Here is a 16,585-nt window from a genome sequence, read left to right as displayed (position 1 = left end):
CTGTGTGGACTGCTAGGAGCACCGGTGTTACTGCCCGGACACCTGCACCCCAGCTTCAGCCTCCTCTACAAGAGGAAGAGGAGTGACGGTGCCTGGTTAAGGAGTTGCTGGGGGGGTTTTAAGTGTTACTGCTTGTAAACTACTTAGACCAGTACCCGGCGGGTGCTGTGACGTAGTAGCTGTCATTGTTTGTCTCCAGGGCGCTGCACAGGGCCTGGCATACGGTAAGCACCACGCAGGTGAGCGTGTTAGCGAACTGTGGGGAACCATGTGACCACACTGGGAGGACACATCATCACAGTCAGCCAAGGAAGATGGACAGGAGATGGGGAGGGACAGCATTCCATGCTGAGGGATTATGCAGAGAAGTGCCAAGGATTTCCGTCCCGGTAGGACGCGGTGGTGTGCGTATGGGAGTGGCTGGAGCCCATCAACATTTCACTTGTCCCACACCTGCACCCCAATGTTCACAGCAGCGTTGTTTACAGTTGCCAAGTTACGGAAACAACCTAAGTGTCCTTCAGATAAATGCATAAAGAAGGTGTGCTGTGTATATACAAGGTAACGCTAGTCAGTCATAAAAGCAAATGAAATGTTGCCACTTGCAACAACATGGATGGACCTGGAGGGTCTCATGCTAGTGAAATAAGTCAGACAGAGAAAGGCAAATACTCTATGTTACCACTTGTACATGGAATCTAAAAAAATAGTACAAACTAGTGGGTAGAACAGAACAGAAACAGATTCACAGGTTCACAGGGCAAACCAGTGCTTACCAGCAGGGAGAGGCAAGGGGGGAGGGACAAGATGGGGGTAGGGTATTAAGGGGTACAGACTACTGTGCAGAAAACAAATGAGCAGCAAGGGTGTATTGTGCAGTGCAGGGAAATATAGCCATTATCTTGGAATAACTTTAAACGGAGTATAATCTATAAAAATACTGAATCATTATGTTGTACACATGAAACTAATACTGCAAATCAGCTATACCTCGATAAGATTTTTGTTACTTGTCCTAAATTGATCGTCTTGCAGAAGAACGTACTCATCCCTAGTGCACAAGGAGAGGGAGGGGACGACCTAAGCCAGGGTCTGGGGGAAGCATGGCATTTAAAGGGCGGGCAGAAGACGGACAGAGGCAGGAGCCCAGACAGGCAGAGCAGGCAGGTCATTAGAAGTCTGAGAAATAAATGAGCAAGGCTGAGGAGTGTCAGCAACTGGGCGAGCTCTGGTAACCTTCATAACCTGAACAGGCTTAGGGGGTGGCTTGGGCCAGAATTCACACAGCAGCAAGTAGGGGAAGAAAGTAAAAGAACTCGTGTGGTGCGCAGGGACTCCTCTTTCCAGGAATCGGCTCCGGGGGGAAGCAGGCAGACAAAGCACTAAGCAGAGACAGGTAAGGAGAGGTGTCGAGCGGGGCATCGATAGAAAGTTCCAGTACTCGTGGTCAGGCCGCCGTGTCGCTGGCTCAGGGTTCTGTTAGGGAAGCACAGAGGACGTACCGCCTGCGAGTTCCACGCAAGCCAGGGTGTCAGCGCTGACTGTCTTCCAGGTGAGCCTGGGGAAAGGCCTCAAGGCCCGCGGCAACGTGGAGGAGTGGCTGGGCAAAGTGGAGGAGGCCATGTTCGCGTCTCTGCGCCGCCTCTGCAAGGCCTCCATCGCCGACTACCTGGGGAGACCGAGGACCGAATGGGTGGTTGCCGGCCACCCTTCTCAGGTAACCCCCGCTCCTGCAGCTCCTGCCTCGCACCCTGTTCTAGTGAGGTGCAGCCCGCATTTGAAGGAGGTGTTTCCCTGCAGGTGATCCTGACCGTTTCTCAGATCATGTGGTGCCGAGATCTGACAGAGTGCTTGGAAGGAGAAGCCGGTCACCACTTAGAGGCCCTGGAAGCTTTTGAAAAAGTGAACTTTGAGGTGAGATCATGGCGGGGGGACATTGAACATATGGCTGTGCAAGACGGTCTCAGTGGCTTTTATTGGCAAGGTTAATACAAATCCACTGCTCCAGAGATTGCAACGCTCAGACATGACCGACAAAGCTTTGGGGGTCTCACCGAAGCCATTTATGTTCAAGTTTTCTTTGGGACGCTACCCTGATGTTTGTGCAGTACTGATATAAATACTTTATATTAAAAGCTAGAAGGAAGTATAATGGTTTGCAGCGTTCAAGGGGAAATGGTATCGTGGGTCCTGCCTCCCACGGAAGTTTATTTGGTCCAGGAGAACCGCAGGATTTGTGCCATTTCTACTCTTAGGCTCAACACATGCTTCTCTGCTTCTTTGTTGACCCCTCAGGCAACTGTCAATAAAACAATAAATAAGGGAATGAACTAAATACCACTTTGCAAGAATCTGGGGGCTATCGCTGGGAAATGCCACTTCACAGCTGGGCCAAACCTTTAACTCCAAATTCAATTCTACTTCCAAGCAATGTTGCACTTTTGAAGAATCACCCTTAAAACGGAAAAGGAAGAAACAGCTTTCCTGAAATAAGAGAAAACTCTCATGAAGGTCCTCAATAGCATTTCATCTCAAGGAGCCCCAGAGAAGAGACTCTCTAAGGGAGGTCCCACTGAGCCCTGTGCAGAGGCGGCCCCCGCTCAGGTCAGCCTGAATGAAGATGCAACAGAGCAGTTCAGGGCTCTCAGAGGCAACGCTCTTCTTGGGAAAAAATTTAACCATTTCCTTGAAAATCGGGAGCTCAGCCTAGTAAAAATGCTTTCATTTAATCAATCATCTGCGTGGTCAAAATGCTCGTGGGTCCTTATTATCCAAAAATGAAAACAAATGAAGAAAACCTATCCCCCAAAATGAGGAGCACGACCTGAATCACACTTCCTTCTCGGGGAGAACCGTCTTCTCTAGAGACGTCACCCCGTGACAGCCAAGAGTGTGGGCTTTCCTGGAGGCAGACGTCTGCTCCAGTCTCGCTTTCCTCACTTCATAACTCTGACTGCCGTCAACTCGCTGACCCTCTCTGACCCTCAGTTTCCTCCAACGCAAAATGGGAGGAAAGATAGTACATACTTCGTGGAAGTCTTTCGGGAATTAAATAAGTTAAACTGTTGTCTGGATTGGTCACAGAATTACAGATTCTTATTAAATTTGGCAAATTTTGGCAAATGTCTCTTCCAAATTTAAGAGTAAAAAGATATCCATGTAAGCTAATTTTGGAAAATTAATTATCACAATTTTTTTTTAATTTGTAGAGATTGAATGCCCTGGCTGCGATAGTCCGAGGCAGGCTTCCTAAATTACACAGAAACATCGTAACTGCCTTAATTACTATTGATGTACACGCAAGGGACATAGTCACTGAGCTTGTTCAAGCCAAGGTAACTGTTCCGTTTAAATAAAATCACTTCCTTCTTTCTGAAATCAATGCGTCCAACACACGTATCATTGATACCACGTGCGCAGGTGGAGGAAGTCGAATCCTTTGACTGGCAGAGACAGCTGCGCTATTACTGGGACGTAGACCTGGACAATTGTGTGGCAAGAATGGCGCTGTCTCAGTACACGTACGGCTATGAGTATTTGGGTGCCTGCCCGAGACTGGTCATCACTCCTCTCACGGTATGTTCCTGATCATTTAGGTTCACTTGGATACAGGACATGCAGTGTTGACATTGCGTTTTTTTAAAATCAAAATTGTCCTGGAAAGTTTCCATCTGACATTGAAAGGATTTACCATAAATACATCTTTGTAAAGCAGAGATTTGCAGTATTTAATTATGTGCCTAGATTTTTGAGTAGTTTTCAGTTGTCATAGAATTTCATAAGAAATCCTGACCCTCCTGCTATAAAAAGGAAAGGACTTAAGGATCTGTGGCCAGAGTCACTTCCGTCCAATAATGACAGTTTCTCAATTTCTCCAGGATCGCTGCTACCTGTGCCTCATGGGGGCTCTGCAGCTCGACCTGGGAGGCGCACCGGCTGGCCCTGCTGGCACTGGGAAAACCGAGACCACCAAAGACCTTGCGAAAGCTCTCGCCATCCAGTGCGTGGTCTTCAACTGTTCCGACGGTTTGGACTACAAGGTGCAGTGCTGGCAGCGGAACATGCGCGTTAAGTTTTACGTGGCTTTCTCCACTTGCAACGTGACATATCAAAAGAAGACAAGGATGGGGTGATGGGGGGAAACTAGTGGGGCAAGGGATGGTTAAAGTGGAATAAACAGAACAAAGAAGCGTCAGCACAAGGCCGTCTGCGTGGGCCAGGTAGGGTCAAGGCCAGGGGAGGACTTGTCAATTGGTGGTAAAATTTAATCTGTTCATGACAGTAAGTAGACATATAGCAGATGACATATGAGCCAGAATAACAGGGAAATCTAGGAACAAGGAAAGAGCAGCTCAGAGTTGTGTACTGAAAATGAAGTATGTAGGAGGTGAGAATTCGCAGTAGGATTTTGCAGTAGAGTAGTTCACAAGCTTTTTGTTCACAGGATCCCTTTACAGGCTTAAAAATTATCACGATCTCCAAAGACCTTTTGTTTCTATGTATGGGTTCCATCTGTTGATATTTACCATGTTAGAAATTAAAACTGATCCGTTTAAAATATTTATTAGTTTTAAAATAACAATAATAAATTCATTACATGTTTGCATAAACACACTTTTTGAGAAAAATAGCTATTTTCCCAAACAAAAAACTTACTGAGAAGAGTGACATTGTTTTATATTTTTGAAAATCTCTGGTACACCGGAAATTGACATGTTGTAATTGACTGTACTTCAATTAAAAAAAAAAAAAAGAACTGTGGAATAAAATCTGGTATCTAGAAACCAAAAAAAAAAGAAAAGAAAATCTCTACTGTCTGGTGTAACAGAGGCTAGCCAGATGCCCATATCTGCTTCTGCATTAAATCTGTTAAGATACATTATTTCTGTTAAGATACATTATTTTATTTGAAGAAAATCTAGCCTTACACAGATATGTGTTCTAAAAAGACAAGACTACTTGAATAACTTCTTTAGATAATTGCTGATATTCTTTGACACGACACCAAAGATTGACAAGTGGCAGCTTCTTAAAGATTATTTGCAACATGAAAACTAAAACCATATGAATAACTTTTTCGTACTCTGTGGTTTCATGAGAGAATGAGAGTGAAAAGACAAATAGCATTTTAGTATTATTATGAAACAACTTCGACTTCACGGACCCCCTAAAAGAAACTCTGAGGTTTGCAGGAGTCCTCAGATGACAGTTTGGAAAAATGCTGTTTCAGCATGTTGATTTCTGATCTGGAACATTAAGTGACCCCTGAAGGGTGTAGAGGATCTTCAGAAAAAGACGAAGGTCGTCCTTGTCAACATCCCCATCAGACATGGGGGAGGACGCAGACTTCTCAGTGGGAAGGAGACGCTCTGCCACCTCCACCTTGGCCAGACCGTTTGGGAAGGTGGTGACAGAACCCTCTTCCAGGGGCAGAAACGAAAGAGGGACAAATCAACCATCAACATCCACGCAGAGGTTACCGACAACGAAAGCTTCCATTAGTAAAGTTTTTCAAGGTTTTCTTAAGTCATTAAGTGTGTCCATTCTACATGTTAGCTTCTTTGGGAACCTGTATTTACAGAGGTTATGAAAAGGTAGGCAAATTGGTCAGATTGTCATTTTTTTTAAAACTAAAAATTAGCTTCAAATCATTTTAGGGAGAGGCCAAAAGATACGTCCTCTTACTGAAAGGTGTTAACTTCTGACACAGCCCAGCAGCCCCTAACACTGTTGCTTATGTGCAGATACCACCACTCTTAGTATTTCAGCTCAAAATGTAAGCTTTGAAGGAGTTCGGCTGTCCAGTACGCAGTCAAATGGCATCATTGTGCTTTCAGATGATGGGGCGCTTCTTCAGCGGCCTGGCACAGTCGGGGGCCTGGTGCTGCTTTGACGAATTTAATCGAATCGACATCGAAGTGTTGTCGGTCATCGCGCAGCAGCTCATCACCATCAGGAGCGCCAAGGCGGCCAAGGTGAGGCCGGGCCAGCGTCCGCAGACGCGCGTTCCTCACGCTCGTAACTGACTTACAGCACGTGGCGTTTTAGGAGGGACGGTGCAAAGTTTAGCCTGTCTCTCCTGCGCATCCAGTGTCATTGGCGAGCAGTGCAGCAGCAGGGCTGATGTGGGTGACTTAATTCCTCATCCAGGCAGCGCAGAGAAGCAACTGTATGTCAGACACTGTGCTGGGACCTGGGGACACAGAGCTGGTGAGACTCCGTCCCTGCCCTCGCAGAACCTGTTCTTCTTCAACCCCCAACACACACATGCACACACACAGACACGCACACAGACTCATGCACGCACTCCCTGTCCTTCTCTCCTCCAACTCCTCTCTTCCTCCTCACCTCTCTTGTTCTTGCCTTTGATGTTTACATCTCTGCCAGGTTTGCCTTCATCCTGGCCCCCAGGCTCAGCCCAGTGCTGGTAGAAAAATGAGAGAGGAGTCCTGGGGAACCCAGGGGAACCTTGACTCTCCAGAACTCACTGGACTGGAAAAGCCAAGGAGTAAAGGGTCAGATGAAGATAGTAAAGTGGTCCCACTGGTTACAACTTGTTTTAGCCCACGTGAGCATGTTCCTGGAGAAGGGGTTTTGTATTGGGCAGGGGTGTCAGGGAAGGGTGGGACCGAGTCCCCTACCACTCTGTGGACCTTGTGGGATACAGTCACGAAGTCACCAAAGGGCAGACTGACGTTCAGCCAGGACAAGCCAAACAGCCTTGCCCGTGGTTTAACATTTAAATGGCCACTGCCTGGCGTCCCTGTAGGGTCCCCACCGCTACCCTGACCCCTGGGGCCTCAGACCTCCTCAGGGTCCAGCCGCAGGGGTTCATTCTGACCTAGCAAGGGGGCCTCCGGACGCAGGTCCAGCCCTAGGAAGAGGGGTCATTCTCACTGGAAGGTGCCCTGCTCAAGAGTTATTGAATATTTTGAGTATCACCCCTGCAAGAAAACAAATTATAGAACAGGTGAAAGCAAAGCAGAAATCGGACTTTAATAAGCTCTGAGTTACACAAGCCCTTGTACTTAACACTTGTTTCGTCATCGCGCCAAGCCCGTGTGAAGTAGGTGGTGCTTCCCAAGGTTACGGGTGAGAAGAAATTAAAACACTTCTGGGAACGGCACAGACACAAGATATACATCTGTGTGACCCTGAAGTCTGCAGTTCTTCAACTGCACGCCTTCCTGCCTCCGCTCCCTCTGGGAGGCCTGCGCTAAACGCAGGGACCTCCAGATGTGACGTGTTGTGAGCCATCATCTCCATGCTGCGCGTTCAGCATCCTTGGCGAAGCGTGGGGAGCGCGGGAGAAGGGACCACGGAGGACGCCGGCAGCATTGAAGCGTTGCCAATGGGGCGGCGACCATGTGCAGTGACAGGAAGGTGGGAGGACTCTGAGACTAGCCACATCTCACCCTTGGTTCTTCCAGGGGACAGGTGAGACAGCTGGGGCAGCAGGTACCCCCAGAACAGATGAGGAAACTAAAGCACGGAAACGTGCAGGTTTGAGGAACACGAACAGCCATTTAGAAGCAGCAGGACTGGGGTCTCCAGTTGTGCCATCCAGCGCTTTCTCCTCCGGGCTCTGACACATCCGCCCAGCTCCATCCTGGCCTCCCCAGTGTTCTCCGCGCCTAATTACAGTGCCGTTCAGTGGCCCTGCTGGGACCCTGGGCTTCATCTTGAATCTTTCCCATCACTGTCAACCCCAAACCTAAGCCCCCACCAAGGCCATTCAGCTGCATCTCCTGGACCTCTCATCTGCAGTGAGAACTCCCGGTTCTGGCTCTCGTCATCTCCCCAGTAACAGCTCCTTCCTGGTCGCCCTGAGTGGAGTTTGTCTAACCTCTCCAAGGCCACCTTTGGTCCTATCACTTTGCTTAAAATTCTCCGCCTCCCCCGACCCACAGGACAAAGCTCTCAAGGCCTTAGCCTAGCATGCAAGATTTGTGATGCTCAGGCCCCAGCCTCCTTACACATTCCTCCTGGAAATTTACCCTTTAGCAAAGTGAACAGCTAGTCATTCCCCGAACATGCGGGGCTGCGCCTCGTTCCTGCTCCCTTTGACGGGAATGGCCACCCTGCTCACCTATGTGAAATGCCCTCTTCATTCTCCAGGTCTCAGGCAGGCTGTTGTGGCTGAGAAGATTGCAGGACTGGGCCGGGGAAGGAGGAGACAGTTGGCAGAGGCAGAGGGCAGGAAATCCTGAGCCCAGAAGAGACTGGGAGTGAATAAGGCAGAACTCAGGAGAGCAGCAGTCCTAGCAGCAGGATCCAGTAGTCTTTGCCTGCACGCCCACTGCACAAGTTCTGTGCCCGCGTAGGAATTACGGAAAGGAATTTACAAGTGTCTGGAGAAGGGCTAACTTACATTTTCCCTCCCTTTCCGACAGCTCTCTAGATTCATGTTTGAGGGGCGGGAAATCAAGTTGGTGACGACCTGCGCAGCCTTCATCACCATGAATCCCGGGTACGCAGGCAGAACCGAGCTGCCGGATAATCTGAAAGCCCTGTTTCGACCCTTTGCGATGATGGTTCCAAATTACGCCCTGATTGCAGAGGTGAGCAGCACATCACAGAGCGCCCAGGATTTGAGCTCGTTTCTTTTCTTTACCGTTTGATTCTGTTGTGGTAGAAAGTTCCCTTTATGATCGCACCCTGGCCGAGGTTACGTGGTATTGTCCCCTCTTCCGTGTGTGGGTATGATTGTTACCACATAGAATGTTTTGTTCTCTGTGTGTATGTGTGTGTGTGTGTGTGTGTGTGTGTGTAACAGCTGTATCCTAATCACGCCCAGGATTGTATCTGGAATGTAGTAAGCCCCCAAAACTGGAATGAATAAATGAGTTTAATTAACTAGTTCACTGGGGTTTATCAGTTCCTCTGTAGGAATTAAAATGTCTAGATTCATTCTAAAAATATGGTATTATTCTCACTTCTCTCTCTGCATTATTTTTTTATTAGAGTCAAGGGATGTTGAGCAGAACCAACACAAATCATTGTGACGGAGGGCAGGGGTTGGTTTCCAGTCTGTATCAGCTTAGTCAAAAACTAGCAATCATGGATAAATCACTTATGATTGGATTTGTTCCTTCTGTATCTATCTAGGGATTTTTCTATTTAAACTTTTTTTCCTTCATACTAGCTAAGAACCAGTGTAGTTAAATTTTATGTGTATTTTTCTTGGCACTTTTTATTGAGGTATAATTTACATATAGAGAAGTGCACAGGTTATAAAGATGCAACTCAGCAAATTCTTACACACGTCCTCACGTGTGTGATTACCAAGACCAAACTATAGGACATTTTCAGGACTCCAGAAGGCCCCTTGTGCTCAGTCAGTGCTGTGTTTCACAACAGGGGACACCACCCTGTTTAGAACGTAGCTTCTCAGAAAGCACATATTACTCCTGTGGCTAATAAACTCCTGACAACAGCTAATTTAAAACATTCCTCTGTGTGAAGTAAAAGTAATTACCTAAGAATAGAATAGACCAGGCCAAATCCTATCATTGGAAAAATTACCATTTTCATGAGTAAAATGCCTACAGCATCTCATGAGTCCCCCAGCGCCCCCTGGGGGCAAGGCGGGGTGTGGCAGTTAAGGCAGGTGGTCCCTCTAGACCCTCTGTGGGCAGGGATGATGAATGACCTGCTCGTTGTTCAGAGCTGGTAGGAGGAAAGCCAGGTTTAGTACTCAGTCCAACCTTGTGCTCGCATCTCGTGTTTTGTCCTGCTGTTATATTAGTCATGAATTGGAGAGATTTTAAATATCCAGTCTTCTGAGTGCTATTCCTGTCTTCGTCACAGACTGAATGAGTCAGAGCCGTCATCAGTAATGTTTTTAATCACCCGCAGGTCACAGAGCCCTGCGCTAACAGGTAGTGGCAAAGCAATGAGCAGAACAGACCCCACTCGGGAGTCTCCGCATCCCCTCAGAGCTCCATTCTGAGGCCCGCTGCAGTGAGTTGAGTAGGTTATGGATTGGAGGAAGGGGCCACACTCACCTCCACCATCATCACTGATTTATTTAACCAAATGTGCAGACACTTGTCAGAGGCAAAGCGTCCTCTGAGGGCCCGGGAGAGGCCGCAAACCTTCCCTTGAGCCCAGGGAAGCCTGCAGGGAGCGCGTCACTGTAATTGACGCTGTCAGATCAGGGAAGCTCACGTCTTGGCGTTTGTACTCAGGCCTTACAACGCCATCCAGCCTTCACGATGTGAACATTTTCACAGTGGGCTCTGCTGCTCCTGAACCAGATGTCACCAAGGTCACATCTCCACCCATGCAAGGGAAGCAGAATCAGTGCTCAGGTGTCCCTGTATGATTTCCCACCTTCCTCCTTGTGGCACAGAAAACCCTTTGCCCTTCACCCTTGACGTTCCTTTGTTAAAGGCTGTGACGACTTGGAGAGACGTGACACCTGAAGGAGACTCTGCATGCTCTGGTGCTATGTTCACATGTTGTCAGCAATGTAAGATGACAAGCATCGCACTGCATCTCTCCACTCTAGGTAATCCTGTACTCCGAAGGATTCGAATCCAGTAAGATTTTAGCGAGGAAGATGACTCAGATGTATAAGCTTTGCAGCGAGCAGCTCTCTCAGCAGGATCACTACGACTTCGGCATGAGAGCCGTGAAGTCCGTGCTGGTCATGGCTGGGTAAGGAGCCAGAGTGGGCAGCAGTCCAGCTCCAAACCATGTCATCAGATGCATTTAACAAGTAGTTCACAGGGGGCAGGGTGTAGCTCAAGCGGTAGAGTGCATGCCTGGTGTGCACGAGGTCTCAGTTTCAATCCCCAGTACCTTCTCTAAAAAGATAAGTAAATAAATAGACAAACCTAATTACCCCCCCACCCCCTACCCCTACCTAAATAAATAAGAAAATTTTTTTTAAGGATTTGTAATTAAAAAAAAAACAAGTCACTCACAGATGGCTCTTAAAGCAACACAGTAGGAGATCAACAAGTGCCAGATGCTGGCATTCTTGTCTTGGAACCCCCCCCCCGCCCCCTGCCACCGTGACATGGGGCTCCGATCTTCATCCCAGGATGGTTCTTCACTGTGAGAACCCACGTGGCTGCGCCCAGCCTGAACCTGAGTCTCGGCTAGGCTTTGGCAAATGTTTGTTTCCCCTGAACTCGTCCCGTGCAGTGGGTTTTAGTACAAAAGCCTTCACCCCTATAAGACAGGGTGACTAGACGTAAAAGGCATGCAGTCTGTCATGTGTTTTTTGGGTTTTTTTAATTAAATTCAGTCTTTTCAAAATGGAGCTTCACTGGGTTTGGCCTCAGCAGCCTCTTCTTTGCCATCTGTTTAGTTGAGTGGCTTCTGCTGTTTATCCTCAAATGCAGACAAACGGCTTTCAGCTCACTATTCAGAGCTGATTCATGCCTGGAGTGAGTCAGCATTGTCGGCTGGCATCTGCGTGGCGTCACTAGTGGTCCCTCTGCTTATGCTTTGTTGCTAGTGAGGAGGCACTGAGCTCCAGAAAGGCAGGAGCCCCCGCACCTGGGGGTGGGTGGGCTGTTCGGGACGGTGCCTGTTGGACGCGGCTTCCCCCCCTCACTGGGACAAAATGAGAAGAGAAGTGTGCCCTTTACCGTGATTTCGGCGTCCACAAAAGCTGCTACAAAGTGCTCTATTCTATGGGCTGGTGTGAGAAACTGGGGAAGTAGCTGTTAGAAGGATTTGTTTTATTTCAGATTTTTTTTCTACTTAATAATTAGCACAAGCTTAATACTCTTCTGGTCAGGCTATTTGACTTGATGAGAACGGGAGCCCCCAGGGAAATTTCACTACCACCAGAGTCAGCCCTGCGGGTCGCCTGACAAAGCCGGACGCGCTGGGAGAAGCCTCAGTTCCATCGCTCAATCCTCAGTCCGGTCTTCCTTCCTAGACTCCACCTCTGTCTTCACAGCGTGGTCCAAGGCTGCTCCTTTCTAGTTCCCAGTGGAGCAAAAGTCTTTCCTCTCTTCAGGCCCCAACCGCTCTCTTTATAACCTGTGGACACTTTATAACGTGTGAAACCCCCAGCTTGCCCGGAGTCTCTGAGGGAATCTGTCTTCTCTCTAGTTCTTCCCCTCGGGCCACGACTCACTGGCTCAGGCTCTGCACATCTCTTTAGAGGACGGAGTGACCGAAGGAAAAATAAGAGCCAGCAAGAGCAGAGCAGAGCATTGTGGGCTGAGAGTGAAGGAAGTCTCAGGGCTATGCATCACCATGATGTACTCAGGGACATGTAAAGTCAGGTTAGATAAAGTCTAGTTTGATGGGGGGAGCTTGAGAAACTGTCCTTGTCATTCTCCTCGCGGCCACATAGCCTGTACCTGACTTGGTCATGTCCTCTCCTGGAGACGGATGCAGGACATGCGAGGGGAAGTGGTCCTCTCCTTCCGGCAGGAGTCTGCACTGGGTGCCCTCCACCCTTTCTGCAGGCCAAATCCCTCACCCACAGATTTGGAAAATCTCATTTGACACCATGTTTTCACGATGTCATCTGAATTATTCCTTTATATTTAGGTCTTTAAAAAGAGAGAACCCAGACCTCAGTGAAGATGTGGTGTTGATAAGAGCTTTACGAGACTCTAATTTGCCAAAATTCCTAGCAGACGATGCTGTTCTCTTCAGGTAAACGTCTCGATGTTACTGATAAAGCCTGGCTGCTGTGTAGAGGGTAAAGGGTGGTTGATCTTCAAATATGTCTGTCACTTGTAAGGTAATAACTTTCTCATCATTTCACTGCAGTTTTAAAAATGCAAGCTTCAGATAAAGATGCTACCGATTTTAGCATCAATCCAATTGTTTATTTTTTTCCAAAGTATTGATCACCAAGCTGCATGCTATGCTATTAGCATTTGGCTGCAAGTTTCTGAACTACGAGAAGTTCCTGACCCAAAAGAAGCAGATTTGAGCCTCAACATAAATGTGATTGCTTTTATCGATTTCAACTTTTATTATTTAGTTTTATGTTTATCCAAGCCACATATGTATGTAGTTTTAAAAATACAATGCTGTTATAAAATTACTCTCAGGAAAAACAGCGCTCCCCTGCCCTTCACCAGCTCCCACCTCCCAAAGGCAATCACTTGTCAGTTCATCCATTCATTCTTTCATTTTGCTATTTCCCTCCCTGTTGTATAGGACCACGTTTGTGCCATTTCATGATTTTTCAGCTTTAGGTATTACCTAGTAAGTCACTAACAGAGAGAGGAGGATGTGCACATGCCCCCTCCCCTCCCCCCATCCCCTCTATGGAGTCACACGGTGGCATAACTGGGGCTAAGTATCCAGGATTTCCAGAATTTATTACAGAGATATAAATATTACCCAGAGCTGAGCTACATTTCTCTTGTTATTGGATTATCTAGCCTTTTATCTTCCCTGCATTTATTAACTGTCTTAGTTTTTGTTTTTTATTCCTTTACCGACTTTTCTGTAAATTGATCACTAATTCATTTCCAAATTCCGCGAGTGTAAACTCCAAAAAAAAAAAAAAAACTTCAGTTATACACAATATTCTGTCGAATCTGTCTCCTTGGGGCCCTCTGCTCTCCTCTCTAGCCTACACTGGTTGCCCGTTACCCTTGGGGCACATCTGTCATTCTGGGATGTCCTTTACGTCCATGTGCTTTTTGTCCACTGTCAGATCCCCTGTTTCCCAGAACATGTGTCTACTCACTTTTGGCAGAACACAGTGATGAGGGGGAGGGTATAGCTCAAGTGGTAGAGCACCGGCTTGGCCTGTATGAGGTTGTGGGTTCAATCCCCAGTACCTCCTCTAAGAATAAATAAATACTAAACAAGCCTAATTACCTCCCCCACCAAAATAAATAAATTCATTAAATAAACTTTAAAAAAACCACAACGATGAAAATTCCTAAACATTTGTGTTTGCACATTCAGGACATTACTGTAAGTGAGATTCTGGGAATTGTGTTCCCTAGGTCGTAGACAGGAATGGACATGTTTAATTTAGGTAGATCCTGTCGGTATGGCCTCCAAAGACATTTTGCATTTATATAAATAGTTTTGTGAACATGCCCCTTTCCCTTTATGTGTTTGAGAGGGAGACCAAACAGTAGCCTACTTTAATATAAATTACTTTATTAGTATCAAGGAGCATCATTTCTGATGCTTGTTAGTCATTTGAATTCATTTTTCTTAGGGCATCATTCTGTTATGTTCTTTTACATAGTGATTTGTGGGAACTCATAAACTTTATCTGGTATAAAACTTGGAAATATTTCTCTAAGTGTATCACTCACTCTTTATGTATAAAGCCTTTTTGCCTCACAGAAGTTTGGTATTTCCTGGTTTGTTTTTATTTTTCACTGTATCATCTTTTTTTAAAGTTACCAAATTTTTGTCCTTCTTAGGTAGACTTTCTTACCACAGTGTTGTAAAATCCATCTCATATTATTATCAGTACCTTTTTTTCTTGCTCTTTTTTATTGAAGTATAGTTGATTTACAATATTATATTAGTTTCAGGTCTATAGCATAGTGATTGAATGTTTTGATAGATTATACTCCATTAAAGTTATTATAAAATATTGGCTACATTCCCTGTGCTGAACAATATATCCTTGTAACTTATTTAGTTTACACATAATAATGTGTACCTCTTAATCCCGTACCCTTATGTTGCCCCTCTCCACTTCTCTCTCCCTACTGGTAACCACAAGTTTGTTCTCTCTATCAATGGATCTGGTTTTCTTTTTTCTTTCTTTTTTGTTACATTCACTAGTTTGCTTTATTTTTTAGAATCCACATATAAGTGATATCCTACTGTGTTTGTCTTTCTCTAGCTGACTTATTTCACTCAGCATAATGCCTTCCAGGTCCATCCATATTGTTGCAAATGGCAAATTTTCATTCTTTTTAATGTATTTCAATGTATATATATACACATATATATACACCAAATATTCTTTATCCATTCATCTGCTGATGGATACTTAAGTTGTTTCCATATCTCAGCTATTGTAAATAATGCTGCTAAGAACATTGAGCATGTATCTTTTCAAATTAGTATTTTTATTTTCTTTGGATATATACCCAGGAGTGGGATTGCTGGATCCTATGGTCGTTCTATTTTTAGTTTTTCAAGGACCCTACATACTGTTTTCCATAGTGGCTACATCAGTTTACATTCCCACCATGAGTGTACGAGTGCTCCCTTTTCTCCACATCCTCCCCAACATTTGTTATTTGTGGTCTTTTTGATGATAGCCATTCTGACAGGTGTGAGGTGATACCTCATTGGAGTGTGGATATGCGTTTCTCTGAGGATTGGCAGTGTTGATCAGCTTCTCATGTACCTGTTGGCCATCTGTATTTCGTCTTTAGGGAAATGTCTATTCAGGTTTTCTGTTTATTTTTTAATTGTGTTTTTTTAATATGGAGTTGTATGAGTTGTTTATATATTTTAGGTATTAACCCCTTATCAGTCATATCACTGACAAATATTTTCTCCCATTCAGTAGGCTGTCTTTTTGTTTTGTCAGTGGTTTCCTTTGCTGTGCAGCTTTTAAGTTTAAGTAGGTCTCCTCTTTTATTTCTCATTTTGCTTATTTGGGTCCTCCCTCTTTTCTTCTTGAGATATAAATAAAATTTTTAAGATAAACTAATAAATTCATCCCCTTCTGTATGTTTGATACCATGCCATGTACTGTATATAATACAAAATCATAAATTAAAAAAAATCTCAAAAATCTCCCAAAATACTTAAGAACATTGGTCTACTGTTCAGGAAACAAACGAAATCATACACAACTTCAGAGAAATGATAGATTCTGGTATAACACATAGGATAATCTCAGACTGCAGAAAAAAGGATTAATGAGAAAAATAGAACCAATGGTAATGTTTAATCAATTAACTGTAACAAATATGGGGAAATATCAATGACCAGTGGTTTCTAACTGATTCTTTTTTCCAGTGGAATTATATCTGACCTTTTTCCTGGAGTCCAAATTCCAGAACATGATTATGGAATATTACAGTCAACAATTATAAATGTCATGAATGGACAAAATCTGCAACCTGAGACATGTATGGTTGAAAAAGTGATACAGTTCTATGAAACTATGCTAGTAAGGCATGGTGTCATGTTAGTTGGGCCAACCGGAGGTGGCAAGACCACAGTTTACCGAATACTAGCAGAAACTTTAGGAAACTTGCGGAAACTTGGTATAGATAATCCCTTTTACCAACCAGTAAAAACATACGTTCTTAATCCTAAATCGATTACAATGGGTGAATTGTATGGTGAAGTTAATAACATAACCTTGGAGTGGAAAGATGGTTTGATGGCGCTAAGTGTCCGAGCAGCTGTGAATGACACTTCTGAGGACCACAAATGGATCATCAGTGATGGGCCAGTGGATGCTCTTTGGATTGAAAATATGAACACAGTCTTGGATGATAACAAGATGCTGTGCCTGGCTAACAGTGAGAGGATTAAACTCACACCTCAAATCCACATGCTTTTTGAGGTAAATATATATTCCTTACTGCAGTGTGAAACTGTTCATTACGTTGGCATGCCATCGTTAATTGTTTTCTCTTGCTGATACATCATT

The 16,585-nt window shown here is 45.3% G+C and overlaps 1 protein-coding gene across 1 annotated transcript in view; it reads left to right on the top strand.

The window, feature by feature from the left end:
* DNAH6 (dynein axonemal heavy chain 6) overlaps positions 1-16,585 on the top strand; it is a 150,304-nt gene that overhangs the window by 47,678 nt on the left and 86,041 nt on the right. Inside the window, exons 25-34 of the mRNA XM_031441370.2 lie at positions 1,553-1,717; positions 1,801-1,914; positions 3,210-3,335; positions 3,421-3,576; positions 3,879-4,040; positions 5,838-5,975; positions 8,394-8,561; positions 10,514-10,662; positions 12,523-12,630; positions 15,943-16,498. Coding sequence (XP_031297230.2) covers positions 1,553-1,717; positions 1,801-1,914; positions 3,210-3,335; positions 3,421-3,576; positions 3,879-4,040; positions 5,838-5,975; positions 8,394-8,561; positions 10,514-10,662; positions 12,523-12,630; positions 15,943-16,498 — 1,842 coding nt within the window. The remainder of the gene's footprint in view (positions 1-1,552; positions 1,718-1,800; positions 1,915-3,209; positions 3,336-3,420; positions 3,577-3,878; positions 4,041-5,837; positions 5,976-8,393; positions 8,562-10,513; positions 10,663-12,522; positions 12,631-15,942; positions 16,499-16,585) is intronic.

The sequence above is a fragment of the Camelus dromedarius genome, chromosome 33 (assembly GCF_036321535.1).
Source record: "Camelus dromedarius isolate mCamDro1 chromosome 33, mCamDro1.pat, whole genome shotgun sequence".
NCBI lineage: Eukaryota > Metazoa > Chordata > Mammalia > Artiodactyla > Camelidae > Camelus > Camelus dromedarius.
The sequence above is the reverse complement of the archived record's forward strand: the minus strand, read 5'-3'. Positions and strand labels throughout refer to the sequence as shown.